Genomic DNA, 24,413 nt, shown 5'->3' on the forward strand with positions numbered 1-24,413 from the left:
AATATCTTATAGTGCCAGAAAGTAAGTGACTAATAAAGGTTAAAATAAGAGAAAAGAACAGAAACAACCCTCTCCACAGCCCCACAGTGTGGGAATGTTAAAGAGTGCAGGAGAGATTCAAAGAGTGGCTTATGGCAATTCAAGACACCAAAGTAAGTGACCCTGGATTACTTCATGAGTTCCTAAACCAAAACAAACATCCACAAGGGTGAAATAAGTGATTAAAGAAAAACCACCAAAACCATCATTCAAAAGAGTATGTAAAAGTCCCATGCAAAATACCAAAAGAAGAAAAAACCCACCAAATTTCATACAGAGACTAACATAGCCCAGCCTGGCCTCAAACTCATTCTGTAGCGGAGGATGACCTTAAACTCATGATCCTCCTGTCTCTGCCTTTGGAGCTCTGGGCTTATAGGCATGTGCTGGGAATGAAACCCAGGGCCTTGGAGCACACTAGGCAAGTGCTCTTCCATATGAACTCCATCCCAGCCCTAAATTAATTTGAGAAGGTGCTTTTTTCTTAAAAGGTAGTGCAGAATTCCAGACATCATCTGCACATGTCAACTTTCTTCTTAAAAGCACAATGTGGAAGGAAGGACAAAAAGAGTAACCTCAGTGGGGAAGCTGAAAACATTCCCGAGTCCAGTGGTGGAGATCACATCGGCAAGAATCGAGTGGTCTTCCTCGAGTGGAGCAGGATAGTGTATAAACAGGACTTTATCTGTGTGGCCTGCTTCCCAACACACACCACTCCAGCCTTACCATTAACAAAACAAAACAACCAAAAAAAAAAAAAAAAACAAACACAGTCAAATTCCATTTACGGCCATTCTACAAACATTCTATAACCTTTAGAACTGTTAAGAATATCAAAACAAGTACAGTCTAAGGTGCTGTCCCAGCTGAGAGACACCTGAAGAAACATGCCACTAAATGCAATATTGTGTTCTAGGTGCAATCCTGGAACAGAAAAAGGACAGCATGCAAAACTGATCAGTTCCGAAGTGTGGACATGTTACGGCACATTGTTCTTGGTTCTTTTGCTATGAAAAGCACGCTGCTTGAATGTAAGATGCTCACAGGAGGGAGAGTAGGGGTATATGAAGAAACCTCTGTTTTAAATTCTGAATGTCTATAATCCTAAAACTCTGCTGTACTAAAATTGCATTTAAGAGGACTGACTGAATATAAGTGAAATAGAAATATCAGTGCCATGGACTGCACCAGACTGTCCTCCAGCAGTTATGTGTGTGGAGCTTTCTGTGCTCATACACACCTAAGTCATAAGCAATGCCATCATCTTTTATTATAATGGGGAGGAAAATATAAAGTATATACTTACCCTACTGTTGAATTAGGTGGTTTGGGTAACCTAGAATAAAAGCAGGACAAAAGTCCTAATTTAAGTTGGGGCTTTTAAAGGCTTAAATTCCTATTAGAAACTTAAGAATAGTAAGATATATCCTGTCTTTAGTCCACATTGACATGTAGGCAAATTTTTATTGCCTTGCACAATGGTAAGACACAGACATGGTATTTTTATATCCAAGTTGTTTATTGATCGATTTTTAAAACTGATTCTAACTTAGTCCTAGTCACCAAACCTGCATTTTTTTATTTGCAGAGAAGGTTCAGGGGCTGAGGCTTCTGTTCTTACCTCCGCTGTCATAATCAGGCAGTGGCCAGAGAGTCCTGGGAGCCTGACATCCCATGTGATGAAATTACGTGTCCTAAAGCGACCCGTGTGGCCTGGCTGGGGAGTATATAAATACTGGGTGTGCTTTGTCCCTTTGCCCACAGCTGCTGATATCTCATGACAGTAAATATTGTGCAATCGTCAGACGGTAGAGAACAAAACCAGCCAACTTGCCAGAGGCGTGGATTTTCTGAACCAGTTCACTCTGATGTGGTGTACTTACTAACTACTCTGAAGCACAGGCCAAGAGGTAATACCACAGTCCTGGAAACAAGCTCCCTGTAGAGGGATAGTTATCCACTGACATTTGACATCAGCAATTATTTCAGCCTACGCTCATAAGACTCAAAGACTTCAGGTGTGGCAACTAATCAGAATGTTATCATTTCATAATAAAGTAAGTCAGAAATTCGAACATACTGCTGAGTGTTTTTGATATCTTCCATGCTGTATCTGTTCATAAGAAAGCAGCAAGCTATATAACTGCATTATTCTGTAGTGTTTTATAAATACACAATTCACATGAACCATAACTTTTTAAAAATATTTATTTGGATTCTGTGGGCCTGTCTCCAAAATATGTCGCTGAGGCAGAAATATGGGGGTGCAGAAAGTGACGATGATGTGACTCCAAAGGTTTAGTGTTGCTGGACTAGGTACTTAATATGAATAAAACCTAAGTTGGCATCCAAGATGTCTCATGTGACAAAACTTGCTATACTTCATGACTAAAACAGGCTTGATTCAAAATTAAAAACAGACAAAATATTTTTAATTAAAAATTTAAAAAGATACAAATAAAATTACCAGATGTTCAGAGACACTATTTTCTTGACATCAATCCATTAATTTTGCCATGTTTGAGTTGGGCAAACACAAATTTTGGCTCCCTCTTGTGGCTCAGTTCTATATTGAATTCTCTTCTTGTAACTAACCTTAAGGGTTCTGTGTTACTGAAGTGTTTCTGTAATTTGCTGTATGTCCATTGTACATGGAGCTAGGTTCTGAAAGGTCATGTTATCTTATTTTTATTCGAAAAGAAAGGCCTGATTTTTCAGTATACATAAGAAACCATTTTAAAACAATTTAATATGATAGAAGACATTACCTTACAGGAAGATGAGTTAACAAATACACCCTTATCCATAAAGAGACAGCGATTTTATCAAGAGTAGGTACTTATCATCACCCCTCTCTGCATAATATTCCAATTTTTTTGAGGACCCTTGTCATTTTCAGTGACCTTTTAAAAACATCTAACAGACCCTTACTAGACTGAGGAGGAGAAGGCAGAGGTGTGGTCCATGGTGACCTGCCCCATTCTCCAGTCCAGCAGTCCTGAGTTTTCACAGGCTTGTTTAAAGACCACACATGATCTGTCTGGTTTGCTTGTTTCCATCTGTTAACTGCTGATTTCTGGTGCTGGTGATCTTTAATATGTCAGAAAGGATTTTTTTCCTCTGAAAACGCTTCTAAATTTCTCACATAATTCTTTTTTACTTAAAATACATAAAACAGCCCCTGCCCAGGACTTACAAAGAATCGTTTCCATAGACATCACTCTTCTTGTTCTGTGTCAGATAGTAGAACTGCTCAATAGGAAGGTTTCTGAAGAGACAACAAATTAAATTGAACATATTTGTATATAGCAGGGCATATCCATGAGAGGGCAAAGGACAAATAGATGAATATAGACACAAGTATACAGAAATTCTATATAGAATATATAAAAAGTAGTGCTTTAAATTAGTTGAAAAGTAAGAATTTTTTAGTAAACAGGATGGGAACAGTTAACCATCTCCACTTAGCAATTCAAAGAAGATCATTTCAGTTAGAGTAAAACCTAAATAGCAAAGGAATGGGGCAGGAGCCTGTAAGTTCACAAGCAGAATGCCAAGGTGGGAAGACTGCAAGGTCAGCTTGAGTTACATAAACATTCCTTGTTTAAAAAGCTACAAATAAAAAAGAGGGCTAGAGATACGGCTCAACAGTTAAGAATGTGTGCTACTCTTGCAGTACAAGAGTTTAGTTCTCAGCATCCAAGGGTGGCTCACAACACCTTTGACCTCTGTGGACAACTGCATTCATGTGCACATTATCTACAGACAGACATGCACTGTATATAATCTAGAAAGGGAAATACCCTCTCCCTAAACAACACCTACAAGGGGGAAAATCTATACAAATGTTTACAATTTTCCACTGGTAAATAGATCTTGTTTTGTTTTGGAGGGTTTGTGTGTGCATGTTCAGTATGTCTGAGACAGGGTGTCTTGTTCATTGCTGAGATCAGCAGGATAGCTGGCCCATCAGCTCCAGGGATTCTCCTGCCCCTGCCTCCTCTCTTGTCACAGTAGTGCAAGGATGTCAGATGCACAAAACTGTGTCTGCTTAGGGACACCTCAACTCAGGGCCTTTCACTTATGTGACAGGTGCTTAATTACTGAGTCATGTCCCTAACATAGATTTTTGATGTCCAATACCTTGACTATAAAGAACAAAAATAATCTATAAATAAAATAAAAACCAAATAAAGAAAAAATAAGAGCTGAAGAGGAAATACAAAAGTTGTTATGTAAAACATAAGGAAAAACATATCCAAATAACTAGAAATCAAAAAAATATATTCTCAGAATCATAAGAATCGATTAACTCACAAAATAGACAAAAACTGTATAGCTGGAAAACATAGTACAAAGGCTGAGGCACAAGAAAATGAATGCTTTTAGACACTTAGAAGAATATAAATCATTTGGGTCACATATACTAAACTAAAAACCCTCAGATGTTATGACCTAGACCTTCCCTTTAGGATTTGTTCTAAAGAAGCATTCATGATGAGCTGACAAATCCCTATGTAAGGCAGTTCATTATGGTACAGGTAAAGCAACAGAATATATGAGTGTCTCAACTCTGACCCATATGTATTGTGGGTATTGAGATTAAAATAAAGTGGATCTATGCTTACTATCTAGATTGAAAATAAGAAAAAAAATCTAGATTGTTTAATACTATGATCATATAGGTGCATACATTAACAAAAGCCCACCATATATTTTCAATGGGCACACAAAAAATATTAGGAATAAAGCAGCAAAATGCATGGAAGAAGATTCATATGGCAGGGTGGTGCATCCCTCTAAGAAGGGGGGTGTGCTCAAGGGAGTCTGGGCCTCCCGATTAATGTTTTCATATGAGCTCAGTGTTCACTGTGGCCACCCAATGTCTTCTGAATCCACCCTTTATTGCCCCAGTGATCTCATCACCAAGGATAGTTACTACTTGCCTGGCAAATCAAAGTCTAGGGCAGAAGTGGGTGATTGGTGGAACTTAGGGCACACATGGGCACCCTGCATTTTATCTTGCCTGGGGGCAAGTTCAAACATGGAAAGTAAGCAAAATAAAGGTCCAATAGCTCACACACCTCAACATCATACTCCTGTACCCATGGTGCAGCATGAGAGGGAAGAACCCAAAGGGGTTTTGTGAGCAGCAAATGTTGTGGAACAATGGTCTTGTACTTTGTAAAGATTTGTCACTTGTATTTTAATAAAACTCTAATTGGCCAGTAGTATAGGCAGAACAACAAGAACAGGAAAATTCTGGGAAGAGGAAAGTTCAGTCTGCAGTTGTGACCCAGCCACAGAAGAAGCAAGATGAGAATGCCTCACTGGTAAAGGTACCAAGGCACATGGCTAATACAGACAAGAATTATGGGCTAATTTAAGTTATGAGTTAATAAGAAGCCTGAGCTAATAGGCCAGCCAGTTTATAATTAATGTAGTAGACCTCTGTGTGTTTCTTTGGGACAAACGGCTGCAGGACCGGGCGGGACAGAAACCTCAGATAATAAGCAAATCTATTCAGATGTCTGTTGGACTCTTTCCCCTTGCTAATATGATTTTCGCTCTCTTTTCTTCAAACTGGAGAACTGCAGGTTTTGTTGGGATCACCTTGCTTTACGTGTATCTGGAATGTAGGGTTGGGATTAGATATAATGCATGCAATATTGCCCCCCATTTCCTCTTTCAGGAAAAGCATGGGAGTGAATAGTGGTGACTTTATTCCACTTGTTACAGCTAGTGGTTGTGTAGAGGTGAAGAGCCAAGGAAGCTAAGCTGTCTATGGGGCAAAGAAGTGCTTGACTCCAAATGCTTCCTGGAAGACATTAAGTTACAGCCTGGAATGAATTACATAGAAGTTTCTTTCCTTAGTTGGCTCCTATTAATAGCATAAGATTTTTTTTATTATTATTGTTTGGTTCTTGTCAGGTGATAAATTTTGCATCTGTTTTATCTTTTAGACATTAGAAGTTTTGCTTCATGTGGTCCCATTGACTTTTATGTACCACCACCATTACCATTAAAGAAAGACTACTATGGGACAATGGTCTCTGTTCTGTCAATCATATTTTAAATAAACACTGATTGGCCAGTAGCCAGGCAGAAAGTATAGGTGGGACAACCAGACAGGAAGTAGAGACAGGTAAATGAGAACAGGAGAATTCTGGGAAGGAGGAAGCCCATTCCTTTGCAGTCCTTGCCTAGCCACAGAAGCAAGATTTGACTGCCTTGCTGAAAAAGGTACTGAGCCATGTGGCTAACATAAACAAGAATAATGGGCTAATGTAAGTTATAGGAGTTAATAAGAAGCCTGAGCTAATGGGCCAATCAGTTAATAGTTAATGTAGACCTCTGTGTGATTTCTTTGGGACTTAACAACTGTGGGAACTGGGCAGGACAGAAAACCTCAGTACACAGAATACTACAGATCTACTTAATAGCTTTTTATCATTTGACAGTAGTTTAGTGAAGAATCTACTTACTTTTTTATAGAGAAATGAACAGTTTTTGCCACTTGTATAAACTGATTTATTACTCTGTTGTTTTTATTCTCTCAGTGAATGGATAAAATGGGGGATAACTGACCCCACTTAGAATTTCTGAAGCTTGCATACTGTGGTTGGGTGAATATTGTTGCTAATACCTTTAAAGAGTTTTCCTTAGATATAGTCCTGTCAGGAAGAGCTGGGAAAGCAATGGTGTCTCCCATGGCATGCCTTGCTCTGCAGAGGGCTACCCTTTCTTTAGCTCTGCTCTTTCTGTTTCGTTCAGATAATCTCACCATGTCATTTCTCTAAGGAGCAGGTACCTGTAGAGTTAGTGAAGGAAGAAGGAGCCTACCCTATCCTCCTAGTTTACTGTCTGCTGCTGTGATAAATACTGACCAAATTCTCTTTGGGGAAGAAGGCTTTATTACTTCATAAGTTCGAATCCATCATTAATGGAAGTTAGGGGAGGAGCTCAAGCAAGAACCCTGAGGGAGGAAGTGAGGCAGAGACCACAGACCACAGAAGAGGAGTGCTGTTTTGCTCTCCCTGGTTCATGCTCGGCTTTTTTTTTTAAAATTTATTTGTTTTTATTTTATATGTATTAGTCTTTTGCTGAGGAACTGGAGTTATAGACAATTGTGAGCTGTCATGTGGGTGCTGAGAATTGAACCCAGATCCTCTGGAAGATCAGGCAGTGTTCTTAAACACTGAGCCATCTCTCCAGCCTGCTTTCTTATTTAACCCTGGACAACCTGTCTAGAGTGATACTGCCCAATGGGTTGGGCCATCCCACATCAATCATGAATCAATGAAATGCTTACTCACTCTCACAGGCCAACTGGATAGAAACAATTACTAACTGGAGTTCCCCCTCACAGGTGTTAAGTTGACAAAAAATAACCAGCATATATCCCTACAAGGAGGGGGTGAGTTGTGGCATCCCAGAACCCCAACTGAAATGCCCTCCCCACCCAGGGAAGGTGACATGTGGTTTCAAGAGTAATATTTTTATGAAATAATTGAGGCTTGACCCATCAAAGAGCTGGAAAATATTTTGTATAAAAGACTGTTTTTAGAGAGAAAGAAAAGTACTGTAAGAAAAAAGTCTTTGTTACAGAAGATAAATCATATTCTACAGTCGTTTGCCAAGGTATCTGCAGTGTGCCAGAAGACTGTCAGAAAGATGTTTTCAAGAGAAAAGTATGCTAAAATGACAACATTGACATAAAAGGACACTAGAAAAACTGATATATTAACCCAGACTTGGGGTCAGGGAAGAGTGATGGTTCTAGCAGGAATAGTGCTCCCTCTTCAGGGTCTTAGGGCTGTGTCTAGCCAGAATGAGGGACCTCTTCATTTAAACTGGATTGCTCGGAGTGTTTGAAACTAGTCTTTTTGGCTCTCCTTTATCACACTTTTTTTTTTTTGAGATAGGGTTTCTGTGTGACAGCACTAGCTGTGCTGGAACTTGATTTGTAGACCAGGCTGGCCTTTAACTCAGAGATCCGCCTGCCTCTGCCTCCCTAGTGCTGGGATTAAAGGTGTGTGCCACTATGTTAGGCAGATTGTGCACATTTAACATACAAATGTTGGGGACCACAGCTGTGCATTCCTCAAAGAGCTGTACCCGGTTGCTAAGCCAATACTTGCTATGTGCATGTTAAGGAACAGATAGGGAGTAAATGGGTGAGTCAATAAAATGCACAGGTGGATGCACTTGGGGCTTTAGCATCAAACAAACCTGGGGTCAAATCCCTGTTCTACAGATTTGCAATGTCTAGCTCAAGGAAAGAGAGATAGCCTAGAGTTTCCAAAGGCATAACCAACTATAGCATGGTTGAGAGCTTCTCTGAGAGTGGAGTCCTTAAAGAAAGTCTGTTGAACAAGTGTTACAGCATGAGGTCCTCACTACCTGTAATGTGTGCTGAGTCTCTGCAGGGCCTTGCTCTATTTGTTGATGCTTACAGAAGGTCACTGGCTGCACACGGCCCTGTTATTGACATTTCATTGTCTAGCTGGGGTTTATCTTCTCTAATTTATTTCTTTCACATGCTTTAGAACAGCAAAAAGCTAGTTACCTAGACTGTTAGTAAACCAGGCAACTGGGAGTGTTAGATAAGGCAGGAAAGGAAGTGGGTGCTGTGCCATGATTTTATGGATTCCATTCCAGGTAAACATAATAACCTTTAGCAAATATAATAACCATTACCAAATAATGAGGGATTTAATTTAATTTGCTAAATTGCTGCTTGCCTCTCCCTTTTTAACCTAGAACCTTGTGCATGCTAGGCAGATTTTTCACCAATGAACATTGGACTATATCTTGAGTCTTTTTTTCTTTCTTTCTTTTTTTTTATGTTCCATTTTGAGGCAGGGTCTTTCTTATCAAGTTGCCCAGGCCCTGAATTTCTGATCATCCTGCCTCGGTCTCTTAGTCAGCTTGGATTAATTACATGCCTTGCCACCAGGTCCAGGCTCCTTTAGTTTTGTGCTTTGAATACTCTTGCTGAAGGAATGACTTTACAGTTCATTACCTGAAAATATAGGCTGGCCTGTTAGTTCAGTGGGTAAAGGTGCCTGCTGCCAAGCCTGGCCAATCCCTGGAATTCACATAGCAGAAGAGAACTAACTTTCAAGTTGTCCTCTGACTTTTATGCATCCTACCCCAGACACATGGGAAAAAAAAATCGGTCTGAAAATAGTGTCCTTCAGGTTCAAATACTTTAATAAATATAGTCAACAAACTAGAAAACAGATTCTCAAACCAAGAACACATGTACAAATCGGAGTGAGCTTTTTTGCTCAAGCAAAAACATTTTTTTTAAAGATTTATTTATGTATTATGTATCCAGTGTTCTGCCAGCATGTATTCCTGCAGGCCAGAAGAGGACACCAAACCTCATTACAGATGGTTGTGAGCCACCATGTGGTTGCTGGGAATTGAACTCAGGACCTTTGGAAGAGCAGGCAACGCTCTTAACCATTGAACCATCTCTCCAGCCCAGAAAAACATTTTTAACTTAATCTCCTCATTCTGCTTTTTATCACAATTATTTTTCATTTTTATTTTATGTATATAGTTGTATGTGCTTGAATGTATATCTGTGCATTATGCATGTATAATATCTGTGTAGTCCAGAAGAGAATGTCAGACCTCCCAGAACTGTAGTTACAGATGATTGTGAGCTGCCACGTGGGTATGAGAAGCGAACCCAGGTCCTCTGGAAGAGTAGCCAGTGCTCTTAGCTTCTGAGACACTGCTCCAGCCTTCATTTGGTTTTACATAAGTGAGGAATTAATCAGAATTTCTAATCAGAATACTTTAATATCTCAAATGGCAGCAACATCAAACAAAACTACAGACTTACCACTGACTCCACAACTGGGAAGCACAGAATTAGTTTTTCTGTTTGTGTATTCATAAAGAGTAAAAGAAGTCCAGAAGCAGATATGTTAAGAACTAACAAGGAAAACGAGAAATGGTTAATGCAGACCTTTTGTGAATATGAATTCTGGAAAGGTCACTTACTTTGGCCAGATCTCTCCTCCAAATCCATAATGCTGATGTCCTTTGCCCATGACACGGGGAGGCTCGCATTTTGGCCTGTGTTCTTCAGGAAGAGCAACTGGAATAATGCCACCATATTCCCTTTCAGCACCCCATGGAAGCCTGCAATGTGGCCATGATTCCCGCAGCTCGTGATACCTGTGAGAAATGACAGACGTCTGACACTGCTCGGCTGTATCTTAAATCCCTTTCACATCATTAGCAGTCCAGGTCATGTTTTCAGAATATAGAATTCTAAAATTATGATACACTCTGACTGTTAAAGGAATGAGGTTAGCGGTTAGTTAGCCCTTCTCACAAATGTATTTACTTTGTAAAAAGAAAAAAAAAAGCTTGAGATGAAATTCACATACCATAGAATTTAACAGTTTTAGTTGACTCACGAGTGTGTACAGCAGCCACCAGAGTTAATTTTATATTTTCATGACCTCAAGAAGAAGTCCTGTGTTCTTTGGCTGTGCTATACTAAGGACCCCACTTTTATCCCACCCCAAGCATCTACTTTCTTTTAGACTTATCTGTTTCTGACACTTCATATAAACAGAACCATATACTATGTAGTCTTGTGTTGGCTTCTGTCATTCAAAACATAATGCTTTCAAAGTTGATGCTTAATATAACATGAACCAGGACTTCATTCCTCTAATGGCTGCATAACAGTCTGCCAATGGATATTCCATTTTGCTCAACCATTCATCAGTTGGTAAGATATTTGACTCTTAGTAATATTGTTGTACTAAATATTAGTGTTTTTGAGTACTTGATTTAATTTTCTAGAGAACACTACCAAAGAATGTATTATATAGTGGATCTTATGTGAATTTGAATTTAATTTCTTAGGAAACTGCTGGGCTATTCTATAGCAGATGGTTCATTGTACACTCCTGGAAGATTGGTACAAGGGCTTAGCATTTGTCATGTGTGTTTGAAAAAGAATTATAGCCATTTTGATGGAACTAAAGGAGTATGTCACTGTAATTTTGTTTTGTATTCTCTTAATGACAACAGTACTTTCTGTTTCTATTTCTTCTTTGGAAAATGTCTATTTGATTTTGTGTTTTTAAATTTTATTTCTTAGTTACAAGTTCTTTTTAAGTTCCAGGAAGAAGTCTTTTATTGGCCGAACTAAGCAAATATGCCCCCCTGTTCTGTACGCTTTCTTCTCACTTACTTGAGAGTATCTTTTGAAATATCAAAGTTTCTAAATTTTTTTTGACAGGGTTTCTCTGTAGCTTTGAAGCCTGTCCTGGAACTAGCTATTGTAGACCAGGTTGGCCTTGATTCACAGAGATCCACCTACCTCTGCTTCCCAAGTGCTGGGATTAAAGGCGTGCGTCACCACCTCCTGGCCAAAGTTTCTAATTTTGATGAAGTTCAGTTTATTTTTACTTTTGTTGATAATTAGGACGTACATATAAATATGCAGCAACTCCAAAACCAAAGACTCACTCCTGCTGTCCCTCCATGAGTTTTGTAGTTTTAGGACTTGCTTTACACCTGTCTCTGAGTCATAAGAGTAAATTTTATGTATGGTATAAGGTAAGGGTCAAACTTGCTCCTTTGCATTTGGACATTCCTGGCACCGTCTGCTGAGAGACTTGGAGCCTTGTGAAGGGACGGTGCTAGTACTGTCAAGTCATTACTTGGTTCCCAACAGTTCAGTGGGGTCCCTAGGTTAGCAAATGCTGTGCAGCAATGGTCCTCTGGAGGGAACTGAGGAATGACTGGGGGAACTGAGGGACTGAGTTCTCTGTGTGGTTCAATATGTTGATGAACAGAAACAGCCTAAGTCTCAAGTCAGAGGCTTAAAAGCACTACGCCGTACTAAGAATATTTGGATAAGTTTGGGAGATTTGTAAAGACCTGAGTAGAACTTAGTTGATTGCATGGACCATAAAAATGGTTTTGCGTTTCTCTATTTAGAGCTGGTCTAGGGGTCAGGAATTTGCGGGCATGGTGTTAGAGGGCCATGGTGAGAAGGAAAGTATGAGAGGAGAGCAGAGCCACCTTCTCTGGGCTCCTCAGTCCTGTGGACTCTCCTGTGAGTATAGGGGAGGCAGTCAGAGTCATGGAAGCGTAGCTCAGAGAGGCATGAACTGCTGGGTACTTCTTCCAGCATAGTACATGCCTTAGAGGACCCCTCCCCAATAATAACTGCTAAGTACAATGGAGAATTAACACAGGACTGTCTTACAGATGGAACTGAATATCATATGAAAGTGCTAGATAAACAACTACTAAATTATGGACCTACTAACCGTTATGCAACTAGTATTTGACTGGAATAGTGCCTTTCATTTATGTATGACTATTCTGTGGCTGCCTTCACCCTCCACAGCAGAGCAGAGTATTTATGATAAAACTGTAAAGAACAAAATGTTTTGTCTGGTTTGTTGCAGACAGCATGTCCTAAGCTCTGTACAAACCAGTTTAGGAAAGCTTGATGACTGTTGCTGTGGGGTCCTGGCAATCAGCTTCCAGATCTTTCCTCTTCTCCCAGCTCTGACTATGATCAACGCACATGGCTTAGGGGACATGACAAGTGAAAAATATTAAACACTTGTGATTAATTTTCAGGAGCCAATTTCACCCCAAAATTATTGCAGGAACCATTGTCCTAAGGAATTTGCAGAGAACCCCACTTCCCAATTGTATTGAGAATTGTTTTATTGGCAGAGCCTACCCCACACCCAATTATCTGTTAATGAGAGCTATCTGTTAGCGGAACCCGCCCCACACTCCAATTATCTAGAGAACTAGGTGTGTCAACTTGTGACTTCCTGGCTGAGGAATCGTGTCCTGACCGAGTAACCTCCTGGCCTATGTGACCAAAGTGGACCACGCGGCAAGAGACCATGCCCCTGCCTCCCCTCTCCCCCAAATTCCTCATCCTATATAAGCTGTAACCATACTCTAATAAATGGAGGCTTTGACAAATCTGCTTGGCCTCCTTCCTGTCTCCCGCCCATATCTTCCAGATAGCGCCTCTCCGGGACCCTGGGATTACTGACCCTGCCAGGCAGGTTACACCCCTAGACTGAATAACCCACCAAGGCGGTCTACAATTAATGACAAGCTAAGCTTTAATTTTTAAGTTTGTAAAGTCACATTTAAATCATAAATGAGTCAATTTCTCAATATCTGGCCCTAGTAAAATACATTGTTCCAGAAGATGAGCCAAAAAATGTTAATCAATCATGTGTACTAGCACCCAGTGAAGTTGCAAAATTGAAAAAAAAATATAAAATAAGAGGTAATGCCTAAATCACCCTTTACCCTTTCAACCCCTTGCAGTCTTTCTCTCTGGCACAGCTGGCAAGGAACTCATGGCAGTTCAACTGCCTTAGTCTACTGAGTGCTGGGATTAACAGCTGGGAACCACCACACCCAGCATGTTTCTTTTTATTTTAAATACTCAAGTCTACTCAACCCTCATCCTGTGGTATTAGTATTCATAACACTGTATAGAAGGAACTGTTGAAATGTAAGTTAAGGTTTTAGGATGAAATAATTATTTCAAATAAAACACCTCTCCTTAACAAAGAGAATAATCATGAAGTTAATTGTTTACTTTGTTTTAGGGAGGGTTATGGATGGACCAAAACCTATTAAAGTCACTGTGAAGAATCTTGAGTATCAATCCCCAAATTAGAGGGCTCAATTTGACTAGTAATGATTGGAAGGCACGGTTACAAGACAGCTCACACAAATCTTAATTTTTTTTTAAACTGGCAGAGAACTAATCTCTCCTCTCTCTCTCTCCTCTCTCCTCTCTCTCTCTCTCTCTCTCTCTCTCTCTCTCTCTCTCTCTCTCTCTCTCTCTCTCTCTCTGTGTGTGTGTGTGTGTTTCAAGAATCAAAAAGCAATGAACCTAGAAGTGAAACGGAAATCCTAATCAATTCTCAAAATGATTCTTTAATTGATATATTTCTTTGACTGATGAGTTACAGAACAAGTAGTCAGCTGACTGGGAAGAGGAGATAGGGCTAGTGATTCTAGGTGCTGTCTCAGTCACAAGTACATTTTTTTAGTGTGTGTGTGTGTGTGTTTGTGTACGTGTGTGCACTGGAAGTGGAACCTAGAGCCTCATACATGCTAGCAAGAATTCTGCCACTGAACTATTCCTAGTCTCTGAACTTTCAATGGAGAAAATACAAAATAATACAGTGTCTATTAAGTTACTTAACATTCTCAAAGGAGAACAAATGAGGTTGTTATAAAACAGTGGCTACTATAATTGCTCTGGAACACCCAAATGAATAAAGTGAGGCACAGATATAAAGATTAGCTTGTTCCTTGATCACTGGGTAAGCCAGAACCCTATTTCTGGTTCTCTTACCGTTTACAGTGCTTTCTGCAAACCCAGTCTTGCTCAGGTTCTTCTGATGCCCCTCCAACTTAGTGTGCCAGAATATGTATAGGTTAAGCCTGGAAGTGTATATTTTTATGAAGCTTCTCAGGTGATTTTTTTTTGTTGAGACAGGGTCTTACTTGGTAGCCCAGGTTGGCCCATTATGTCCTTAAATTCACAGCAATAATTTTAGTTCAATAGTTCTTCTGTCTTAGCCTCCCAAAGGCTTAAAATACAGGGATAAGCTGATATGATTATCCTTAGGTGATTTTAATGTACTGTCTGACTGCCTTGCCCACTACAAGAAGAAGGAAGGAGGCTGGTATAAGGAAGTAATTGTATATTATGATCATAGTTGCCACATGAACTCAAAATCTGTCACACTTGGCAAGGGTGTGCCTTTCTCTATGCTTAGAAAAGTAAGCTTCTGAAAGCTAATATACACCAAGGACATGATGTATCTTTGCCATCAGGAAGAGTGGTTTCCTGGAAGGCAGGGGCTTTTTGCTTCCTACTGTTTTGTTTTGGGTTTGGGTTGACAGCCACTTGTCTTGAAGCAAGTCTCAGGGATGACAGAGTAAAGACGCTGCTCTTGTCTGGTGATACTGTCAGAGCCTCTCAGAACGGTGAGGGGAACAGAATCTTTTCTAAGCTGCTTGGGGCTGCTTATGAAGGCATTAGCAGGAAGGGCTGTAAGAACACATGGTCATCCTGGCTTTCTGTCTGGAGACAGGGATGGTTGTTCTCAGAGTGCTTAAATGGCCTCTCATGTTATATGGATAGCTGACCATATGGGCACTGAATTTTCTCAAATTTAGAAAACACTGATCATGTCAAACATTTATTTACATATTATAAATAAGAGTATATTTTCCTGCATGTATACATACCACATGTGTTCCTGGTGCTTGAAGAGATCAGAAGAGGGCATCAGACTCCAAGCAGCTGGAGTTACAGAAGGCTGTGAACTAGCAACCAAACCTGGATCCTCTGTGAGCTGCAAATACTCTCAACCCTGAGCCATCTCTCCAGCCCCCCCTTTGTCTTTTGCAAAGAACACATTTATAAATGGAAATAGAGCTGGGTGGTAGTGACGCACGCCTTTAATCCTAGCACTCGGGAGGCAGAGGCAGGTGGATCTCTGTGAGTTCGAAGCCAGCCTGGGCTACAAGAGCTAGTTCCAGGACAGGCTCCAAAGCTACAGAGAAACCCTGTCTCAAAAAACTAAAAATAAATAAATAGAAATAGATCCATGAAGTCTGATTAAGATGACAAGAACCTAAATGTAAGAGCACAGTCTGGAAGAACCAGGGTTGGGGCTAAGAAAGAGACCCTTAGGGAGACTGGAGAAACTTTAAAATGGTGAAGTGCTCCTGGCCTAGGGATAATCACTTATTACTATACACATTTCCAGACAAAAGAATGGGAACCAGTAGGTAGAAGTTACAAGAAAGAAAGAGTGTTCTTCTCAAAGAAAATGATCTGACAACCAGGGGCAGTCAAAATTGGAATGGACTGCCTGTGTGTAGCAATGTAACACTTTGGAAGGTTTTCTTTTGACTATTGCTTTATGAGTATGTGTTTATGCCACTTGTGTGCAGGTGCCCTTCGAGGCCAGAAGAGGGCGTTGGATCTTCAGAACTGGAGTTACTGGTTTGCTGTGGGACAATGGTCTTTTATCCTGTCACTTGTATTTTAAATAAACGCTGATTGGCCAGTAGCCAGGCAAGAAGTATAGGCAGGGCAAGGAGAACAGGACAATCCTGGGAAGAGAAAGACACAGTCTGCAGTTGTCATCCAGCCGCAGAGGAAGCAAGATGTGACTGTCTTTCTGAAAAAGGTACCAAGTCATGCAGCTAACACAAACAAGAATGTATTATGTACATTATGTTAATATATGATGTCGGAAAGAGTTCATAAGAAGCCTGAGCTAATAGGCCAACCAGTTTATAATTAATGTAGACCTCTGTGTATTTCTTAAGGACTGAACAGCTATGGGACCAGGTGGGACAGAAACCTCAGTCAACACTGGTGGTTGTGAGCTGCCTGATGTAGGCCATGAGAGCCAAACCTGCGTTCCTAGAACCAAACTTAGATCCTCTGGAAGAGCAGCAAGTACTCTTAACTGCTGAACTAGCTTCCCAGAACCATTTTTGAAGTGGGAGGGAATGTGTTTTCCTGTCTAGTTTCCCAAGAGTAATTTTTTTTTTTAAAAAAAGCTTGTGTATGTGTTTCTATACAAATGTATGAGGCCAGAAAGTGACATTAACTGCCTTCCTCAGTCACTCTCCACTTTACTTTTGAGACAGGGTTTCTCACTGAACCTGGTGCTTCCTGATTTTACTTGACTAGCTGGTTCTCAAGCCCCAGGGATCCCGGGGATCCTGTCTCTGCCTCCCCAGCACTGGGTTAACAGGTTCTCACTGCTGCACATGGGTTTTTCTGTAAGTGCTGAGGGTCAAACTCACATCTTCAGGCTCGTGTGGTCAGCACTTTACCAGCTGAGCCATCACCTACTCTCTACTTAGAAGTTTTAGGGATTTGGCCAAGCAAAATTAGAAACGCGCAAAGCGAGAGCACAGCTACACAAGGTAATTAAAAACAAACGTATTCTTCCTCTCGAAATGATTCCAGTAAGTCAAGCAGAAGAAAGCCAGGCCAGAGATTCCAGCACAGTATCTGCCTATACCGTATAGAGGTGCTCACTGCCATGGCTGTCATGAGCAGCGACAGAGTTACAGCCCAGCATCCAGCACAGGGCTTACATAGCAACCGTTGTTGGTGACAGATTCCGGGAGTCTTTCCGGGCAGAAGGTGTTGGTGAATACACTACTGGTAGACACCACAATAAACAGATTGATCTCCAAGTGAAGAAGGGACCATTCTAGAATTCTAGAACAGAGCTGGAGGCGTAGTTTAGTGGTACAGTTTGCCTAGCAGGCATAAGGTCTCAGTTCAATCACTGCATGTGTGAGCACACACCACACACACACACACACACTTCTAGGATGAAAATTTTGATGTCTTTTTTTTTTTTGGTTTTTTAAGACAGGGTTTCTCTGTAGTTTTGGTACTTGCTCTGGAACCCACACTGTACACCACACTGGTCTTGAACTCACACAGATCTGCCTGCCTCTGCCTCGCGCGCGCGTGCTGGGATTAAAGGTGTGCGCTACCACCGCCCAGCGTCTGTTTTTTTTAAAAAATAGGATACAGCAATATACTCCAGTTTTAACTGATTAACCACGTAAAGTTTAGTCTTGTTTCCTTTTCTTTTCCATATGATAAATGGGAGAGCTGAAGTGCTTGTGTGTTATAAAGTCACTAATGTAATGAAATCTTTCTTTTGCATTTTCCTGATTTTTGTTTTACCTGTTTTCCGAAGCGGCTGGGCGAGTAGTTATTTCGAGCGGAGTGTGCAGCTGGTTAGAGTAATAGGTGTCTGACAGGATGTCAGCTCCTTCAAGATTCCTGCAGCAGTAGCCCCGGCCGTGAATTACCTCCATGCTTCTCGCATAAATTTAGGCAGTCTGGAGAGTAAACAGATAAATGGAAGATGAGGGTGCATTTGGTTTCGGAAACTGTCTTAGTTATCACTCCAACGACTTTGCCTTAGATAGGAAAGGAAACATCGGTGCACAAAAATCAGGGGCTTGCTTTCTGCCTGCGAGGGTCTGTGGACTCTGTCAAACCTGTGATCTTCAGCAACTTCTGTAATAAAAGTAAACTTCGGGGAAATAACTTCAACTGAAGCAAACCCGAAAAGTGGAAATGAACACGCGGAGAACCTGTAACGAACAAGTCCCCTACAATCCACTTCTTGCCTCAAATTTAACACCATTCAAGAACAATCAGCTGACTTTCTACCGTGGTGGCCTTTCTAAGACGCCGGGAGACTGACTCATGAACAGGTCAGGAGCCTTCCTCTAAAACGGCAGTTCTCAACCTGTGTTTCACAGGGGTCGCCTAAGACCCTCAAAACTCAGATATTTATGACTCATAACAGCAGCAACGAAAATAATGTTATGGTTAGGAGTCATCACAACATGAGGAGCTGTTGTAAAGGGTCGCGGAATTAGGAAGGTTGAGAACCACTGCTCTAAAGGCGTTGTGGATTCTAGACAAGGACTCTTCCAGGTGGCCCCAGTGGAGGACACTGGGTTCCCCACAGCGCTGGAGCGAAGCCTGCCCCGTGGGAGGACCGGCGAGCCCGCTCGGTGCCACCAGAGGTCGCACACACCTGACACATCTGCCCCGGAGCTCCGCCCGACCGCGCTTCCCCTTCTTGTCACAGGAGCTGGCGGGTGTCCGCGGGGCGTGGAATTTCGCGGTCTTCCGCACCTGCGGGCCCCGGGAGCGTGCTGGCAGGTGCGGGGGAAGAAGGCCGGAGGGACGGGGGGCTGGCCGGGGGCGGGGGTTGAGGCTGCCTGTGACGGCGACGGTGACAGCGCACTTAGGTAACACATCCTGAGGGTGGGGCGCCCGGAGCGCGGGCCGAGGAGCGGCGGGAAGCTCCCTCGGGATGTTAGGCCGCTCCTCAGAAGGTCCCGGGCCACCAGGATCGGAAGCGGGGGCCGGAAGTGAGGGGAGAGGGCTTGGCGGCCAAGGGGAAGGTGGGACACCGGGCTTTTCCGCCCTCGTCCCACCCCCTGCCCTGGGGTCTTAGCGCCTTCAACCTCAGGCTCCGCCCCCAGCCTCAAACCCCGCCCCGGCCTCAGGCTCCGCCCCAGTCTCAGACCCCGCCCCGGCCTCAGGCTCCGCTCCCAGCCTCTCCCTCTTTGCCTAGGGCTGCGCCGCCTTTTACAGGCTTCAGCCTCGCCCCTCCATCGTAGGCTCCTCTTAAACGCCTGTCTCTCCATCTTCCCTGGGCCTGGCCTCCTTCAGCCCCTCCCGCTCCGCGCCTCTGCTTCCAAGACCCCGCCTCTCCCCTCCCCGCCCCAGGCTTTATACTAGCCCCGCCCCCAGGCCTCAGACGGATTCCAGGCGCCCTCTGGTGGTGTCTGCCTGCCAATCCTCCTTTCCTAGGACTCCGTCTACAACTGTCCTAGATCTCCGGGAGTGCTTTCTCAGTTGGAGCTGAGCAGAAGCTCTGGCCCTGAGGAGGAGAGCCGGGAGGTCTCGGGGTGAGGAACACTGTTATAGTCCATTTGCGGTGTGAGCTGTGCTCTGAGTTCCTCAGAGTTACGGAGAACCCAGTCCATCTCACAGCTCTGAAGAGTTGCAGAGCTTCTGGGAGCCCGCTGTGCACTCCATCAGAGAACGGGGCAGACAGGCTCAAGGCTCAAATTATGGATAGGGTTCTTGTCCTAAATCAGCAGGGTGGGGAATTTGGGACGGGAGCAAGTTCTGGTCGATGGAAAAGAGGGGGAAGTTTCTCGACATCAGGGGAATTTAAAAAACATGTATTGTCTTCAATTCTGTACGCCAGCCGTGTTTGGGAACTGAGTATTAAAAACGACTTTGTTTTCATCGCGTTTGAATCTATTTTTATATCCAGCACTGTCGAGCTCTCAGGTGGGATCCGTGGGATTCTATGAGCTCAGCCCTGAGCCTCTCCTATTTTCCTGACGATGGGCTGAATGGGATGGTGGAGTGTGGAGACAGTTTATCTGCCTGTCCCAAAGTCCTGGTTCCTCCTACATTTCCTCAGTTCTGGCTGCAACTATGACAGGAACTGAAGAAAAACCCAAAAGAGAAAACAAAGCAAACGAGTGGTGATGAGCACACTTGTAATCCCAACACCTAGAAGCTGGACCGCCAGTCTCAGGAGGTTCAAGGTCAGCTACGGTGACTTTAGTGGTGCGCACACCTGTAATCCCAACACTTAGAAGCTGGACCACCAGTCTCAGGAGGTTCAAAGTCAGCTACATTGACTTTGGTGGTGCGCACACTTGTAATCCCAACACTTAGAAGCTGGACCACCAGTCTCAGGAGGTTCAAAGTCAGCTACAGTGACTTTGGTGGTGCGCACACCTGTAATCCCAACACTTAGAAGCTGGACCACCAGTCTCAGGAGGTTCAAGGTCAGCTACAGTGACTTTGGTGGTGCGCACACTTGTAATCCCAACACCTAGAAGCTGGACCGCCAGTCTTAGGAGGTTCAAGGTCAGCTACGGTGACTTTGGTGGTGCGCACACCTGTAATCCCAACACTTAGAAGCTGGACCACCAGTCTCAGGAGGTTCAAAGTCAGCTACAGTGACTTTGGTGGTGCGCACACCTGTAATCCCAACACTTAGAAGCTGGACCACCAGTCTCAGGAGGTTCAAGGTCAGATACAGTGACTTTGGTGGTGCGCACACTTGTAATCCCAACACCTAGAAGCTGGACCGCCAGTCTCAGGAGGTTCAAGGTCAGCTACAGTGACTTTGGTGGTGCGCACACCTGTAATCCCAACACTTAGAAGCTGGACCACCAGTCTCAGGAGGTTCAAGGTCAGCTACAGTGACTTTGGTGGTACGCACACCTGTAATCCCAACACTTAGAAGCTGGACCACCAGTCTCAGGAGGTTCAAGGTCAGATACAGTGACTTTGGTGGTGTGCACACCTGTAATCCCAACACTTAGAAGCTGGACCACCAGTCTCAGGAGGTTCAAGGTCAGCTACAGTGACTTTGAGGCTGACCTGGGCTACATTAAGACCCCGTCCAAGAAAGAGAAAGGGGAGAATAAAGATGCCAGCCAGACTTAGGCTTCCGAGTTTGGCCCTTTGACAAACAACCTGAAAGAAACTGAAGGCAGAAAGGTGACATTTTGGCAGTGGGGACTGAAAATGAGGCAAGAATGGATTCTTCTGGAACTGTAAGCAAGCCCCCAGTTAGAGGCTTGCTTTCTTAAACCGCCTTTGTTGTGATGTCTCTTCTCAGTAAGAGCACAGTAGTATGTCCCCCACCCCCACCCCGACCTGGAAGACTAGACCCTGCTGGAGATGGGGTGGTGGGTGAGGGAAAGGTGGCTTTGACAGTCTCCCATCGGTTTCGTTTTTCTGATGGAACTCTATCCTGATCTTTTAGCATTTTGCAGATCCTCTGCGTAAGACCTCCCACTTAACTCCCTGTCTGCCCACCTCGGTCCATGTTCCCATCTGGATTACTCTTTTCCATTGCTCTTGACTAAACGCCTGCCGGGGTTTCAGAGGGCAGCTCCCACCAGGGAAGACAGTGGCTGGAGATGCTGTCTGAGGTGGTGAGAGCCTGAGGCCGCTCATTCACACCCCAGGTGGATCAGCAAGCAGAGAACAGGACCCAAAGCAGGCCTGAGTATACTAACCTGCAAGGCCTGCCCTGGGTGGTCTGCATTTGCCAGCGAGGCCCATGTCCCCAAACAGTGCCACCAGCTGAGGATCAAACACTCAGAAACAGAGCCTGTTGGGGGCCATTGCACATTTACATCATAACACCAGCCTTCTAGTACTTTCCATATTCAGTTTCTCTGTGTTGGGCTTTGGTCCCGTTTAGTCATGGCTTGAGTGCTCCTAGGAAGAAATTGGACCTGATAGATGAGTGAGGTATATCTGATGAAGATTCATCGTTGGTCCATGCCTGTGGATGGTGCCAACTCTAGGTTGAATGTATGTTAAATATAATTTTAAAAGGGGAAATAATGCAAGTCGGTTCATGAAAAGAAGTTGGCATATAATTCCCTTCCAAGAATGAAAGAGAAGGTTCATTAGGAGAAAGGGTCTTGAGGTCAGGCTGCGGCCTTGAACTGGGAGAACATTCGAAAGACTATAGCAGCGTTTGAAATGGATGGACTGAAGCCTCTCTTTAAAACCTGGAGGGAAACCTCATTGAGAGGGCACAAAAGCCAGGAGGCAAGAAAATCACCATCCAGAAGATGACAGTGTAGGTGTGGATGTACAGGCCCAGGCCAGAGCAGCCTCCAGAGAAATCCTCAACGAGAGAGATACCCCACTTCTATAACCTGTCAGGGTATCTGGACCTTTTACATAATGTGTCTTAGTTCAGCATCACACACGTGACAGTGACTTCTATAACCTGTCAGGGTAGCTGGACAATCTGCATCATGTGACTTAGTTCAACATCACACACATGACAGTGACTTCTATAACCTGTCAAGGTAGCTGGGCAATCTACGTCATGTGACTTAGCTCAACATCACACATGTGATAGTAAGCATAGGAGAGTCAGATCCTGATTAGGGCCATAAACTAGGAGCTGTAAAAGCACAGCACGGCACGGCACAGCACAACACGGCACGGCACAGCACTTTGCTTTCTATTGGGGAATTTAGTGGCAAGGGTGATGATCTGATCCCCCTACTCCCAGGCTGAGGGATTTGTTTCTTAAGAGCAATCATTGTTTTAAAGGGGCAAGCCTCTAACAATATGGCTATAACCTCCAGGTTATAGTATATTTTAATTTAATTTTAATTCAAATGACTGTAAAAGGTAGAGAAATGTAATTTTAAAAAATGTATTTATTTTTATTTTATGTACACTGGTATTTTGCCTACAGGTAATGTTTGTGCAAGGGCAGCAGATCCCAGAAGTTCCAGACAGCTATGAGCAGCCATGTGGGTGCTGGGAATTGAACCTGGGTCCTCTGGAAGAGCAGCCAGTGCTCCTAACCGCTGAGCCATCTCTCCAGCTCCTGAGAAATGTAATTAGTTTTACCATTCAGTTTCTCAACTAAAACTTCGAGGAAAGGGGCACAGTTTTATCTTTTCAAAAGAGCCGTTCTTTGGAAATGCCTCTCCTCTGAAAGGCTGTCAGAGAACAATATCAGGATTCACTCGACATGCTTGACCAGCACGCTTGATCCCTAACTCTTGTGGTTTCGCCTGTTTGCCTCAGCCAATAGGTAATGTGTGTGACCGATACCAGCACAAGTGACCTGCTCTTGGCTAGTCACAGTGACTGGATGCTTAGATTTGCAATGACTGCTGATGTCATTACCATCCTCACGCCACCTTTGTGCTTCAGACACTTTGATCCCCTGCTAATTTTCCTATCCCAGCAGCCCTTCACACAGGGAAGGTAAAATTTAGGAAGGGAAAGAAATATGCCTAGAATATTATTGTATCTGGGTTGACAAAAATTCCGGATCATGATGAGACCATTTATCTTCACTTACAGAGTTTTCAGGACATATATAATAATTTAAAGATTGAATTATAGTCTATAACCTTTCTTTTAAATCTTGTACAGACCTTTAACAAAGCGGCATTTGGAAACGAATTGAGTTCTAGAGGGAACTTCTTGGCAGGTAAGAATATTTCTTAAATGAAGAAAAACTGGATCTTATTCCTTGCCTAGAAGATGTAAAGCCCCTGCCAGTGCTTTTTAAAAATTGACATTTAAAAGCTGAACTTTTGCACCTCCTTGGTCTCGGGTGTGTGTCTACTCACCAGGAAGACAACTAGTGCGCATGCCTAGTCTGCCTTGAAGATCACTCTGCAAACGAGTCAAAAGCCTTTCCCTCATTTGTGTCATTGGAGTATCGTCATCCTCACCGCCATTCCCCTCTCATCCGCTCCCTGCTTCCACTGAAGCCTTTCTCCGCCCCATCAAGCCTTACCTTTCTGGAGCACCGGCAACTTGTCAGTGCCTACACCACTGAAGAAAGTGACATCTCCTTTCCCACCCAACCACCAATTGCCAGGAGTCCTTGGGGACTAGTGTGGCTCGTGAGCCCCTTTGAATGACTTTTTTTTTTTTAAAAAAAATCTATTTATTTAACGTTCTCTGCCTGCATGTATGTCTGCAGGCCAGAAGAAGGCACCAGATCTCATTACAGATGGTTGTGAGCCACCATATGGTTGCTGGGAATTGAACTCAGGACCTCTGGAAGAGGAGGCAGTGCTCTTAACCTCTGAGCCATCTCTCTAGCCTCTTGAATGATTTCTTAATGAGAATATTTTTTTCTCTTGAGTAGTTGTTTTAGCCCATTTTTGTTATATCTGAATATAACAGACTGGGTAGTTTCTGTTTGTTTATTTAGTTC

At 43.1% G+C, this 24,413-nt stretch overlaps 1 protein-coding gene across 4 annotated transcripts in view; it reads right to left on the bottom strand.

Annotated features, from left to right (window-relative positions):
• Positions 1-19,133, bottom strand: part of Spmip4 (sperm microtubule inner protein 4) — a 34,111-nt gene extending 14,978 nt beyond the window's left edge. For 2 of the 4 annotated variants that reach the window (XM_075955572.1, XM_075955569.1), the window contains exons 1-5: positions 18,690-19,133; positions 17,822-17,979; positions 10,060-10,236; positions 3,236-3,307; positions 1,346-1,375 (exon numbers count right to left, since the gene is read on the bottom strand). In XM_075955572.1, coding sequence (XP_075811687.1) covers positions 1,346-1,375; positions 3,236-3,307; positions 10,060-10,236; positions 17,822-17,955 — 413 coding nt within the window. In that variant the 5' untranslated portion in view covers positions 17,956-17,979; positions 18,690-19,133. The remainder of the gene's footprint in view (positions 1-1,345; positions 1,376-3,235; positions 3,308-10,059; positions 10,237-17,821; positions 17,980-18,689) is intronic. The other 2 variants (XM_075955570.1, XM_075955571.1) reach the window with 2 other exon arrangements.
• Between the last annotated feature and the right edge of the window lie 5,280 nt (positions 19,134-24,413).

This window comes from Microtus pennsylvanicus, chromosome 21 (assembly GCF_037038515.1).
Source record: "Microtus pennsylvanicus isolate mMicPen1 chromosome 21, mMicPen1.hap1, whole genome shotgun sequence".
Taxonomy (NCBI): domain Eukaryota; kingdom Metazoa; phylum Chordata; class Mammalia; order Rodentia; family Cricetidae; genus Microtus; species Microtus pennsylvanicus.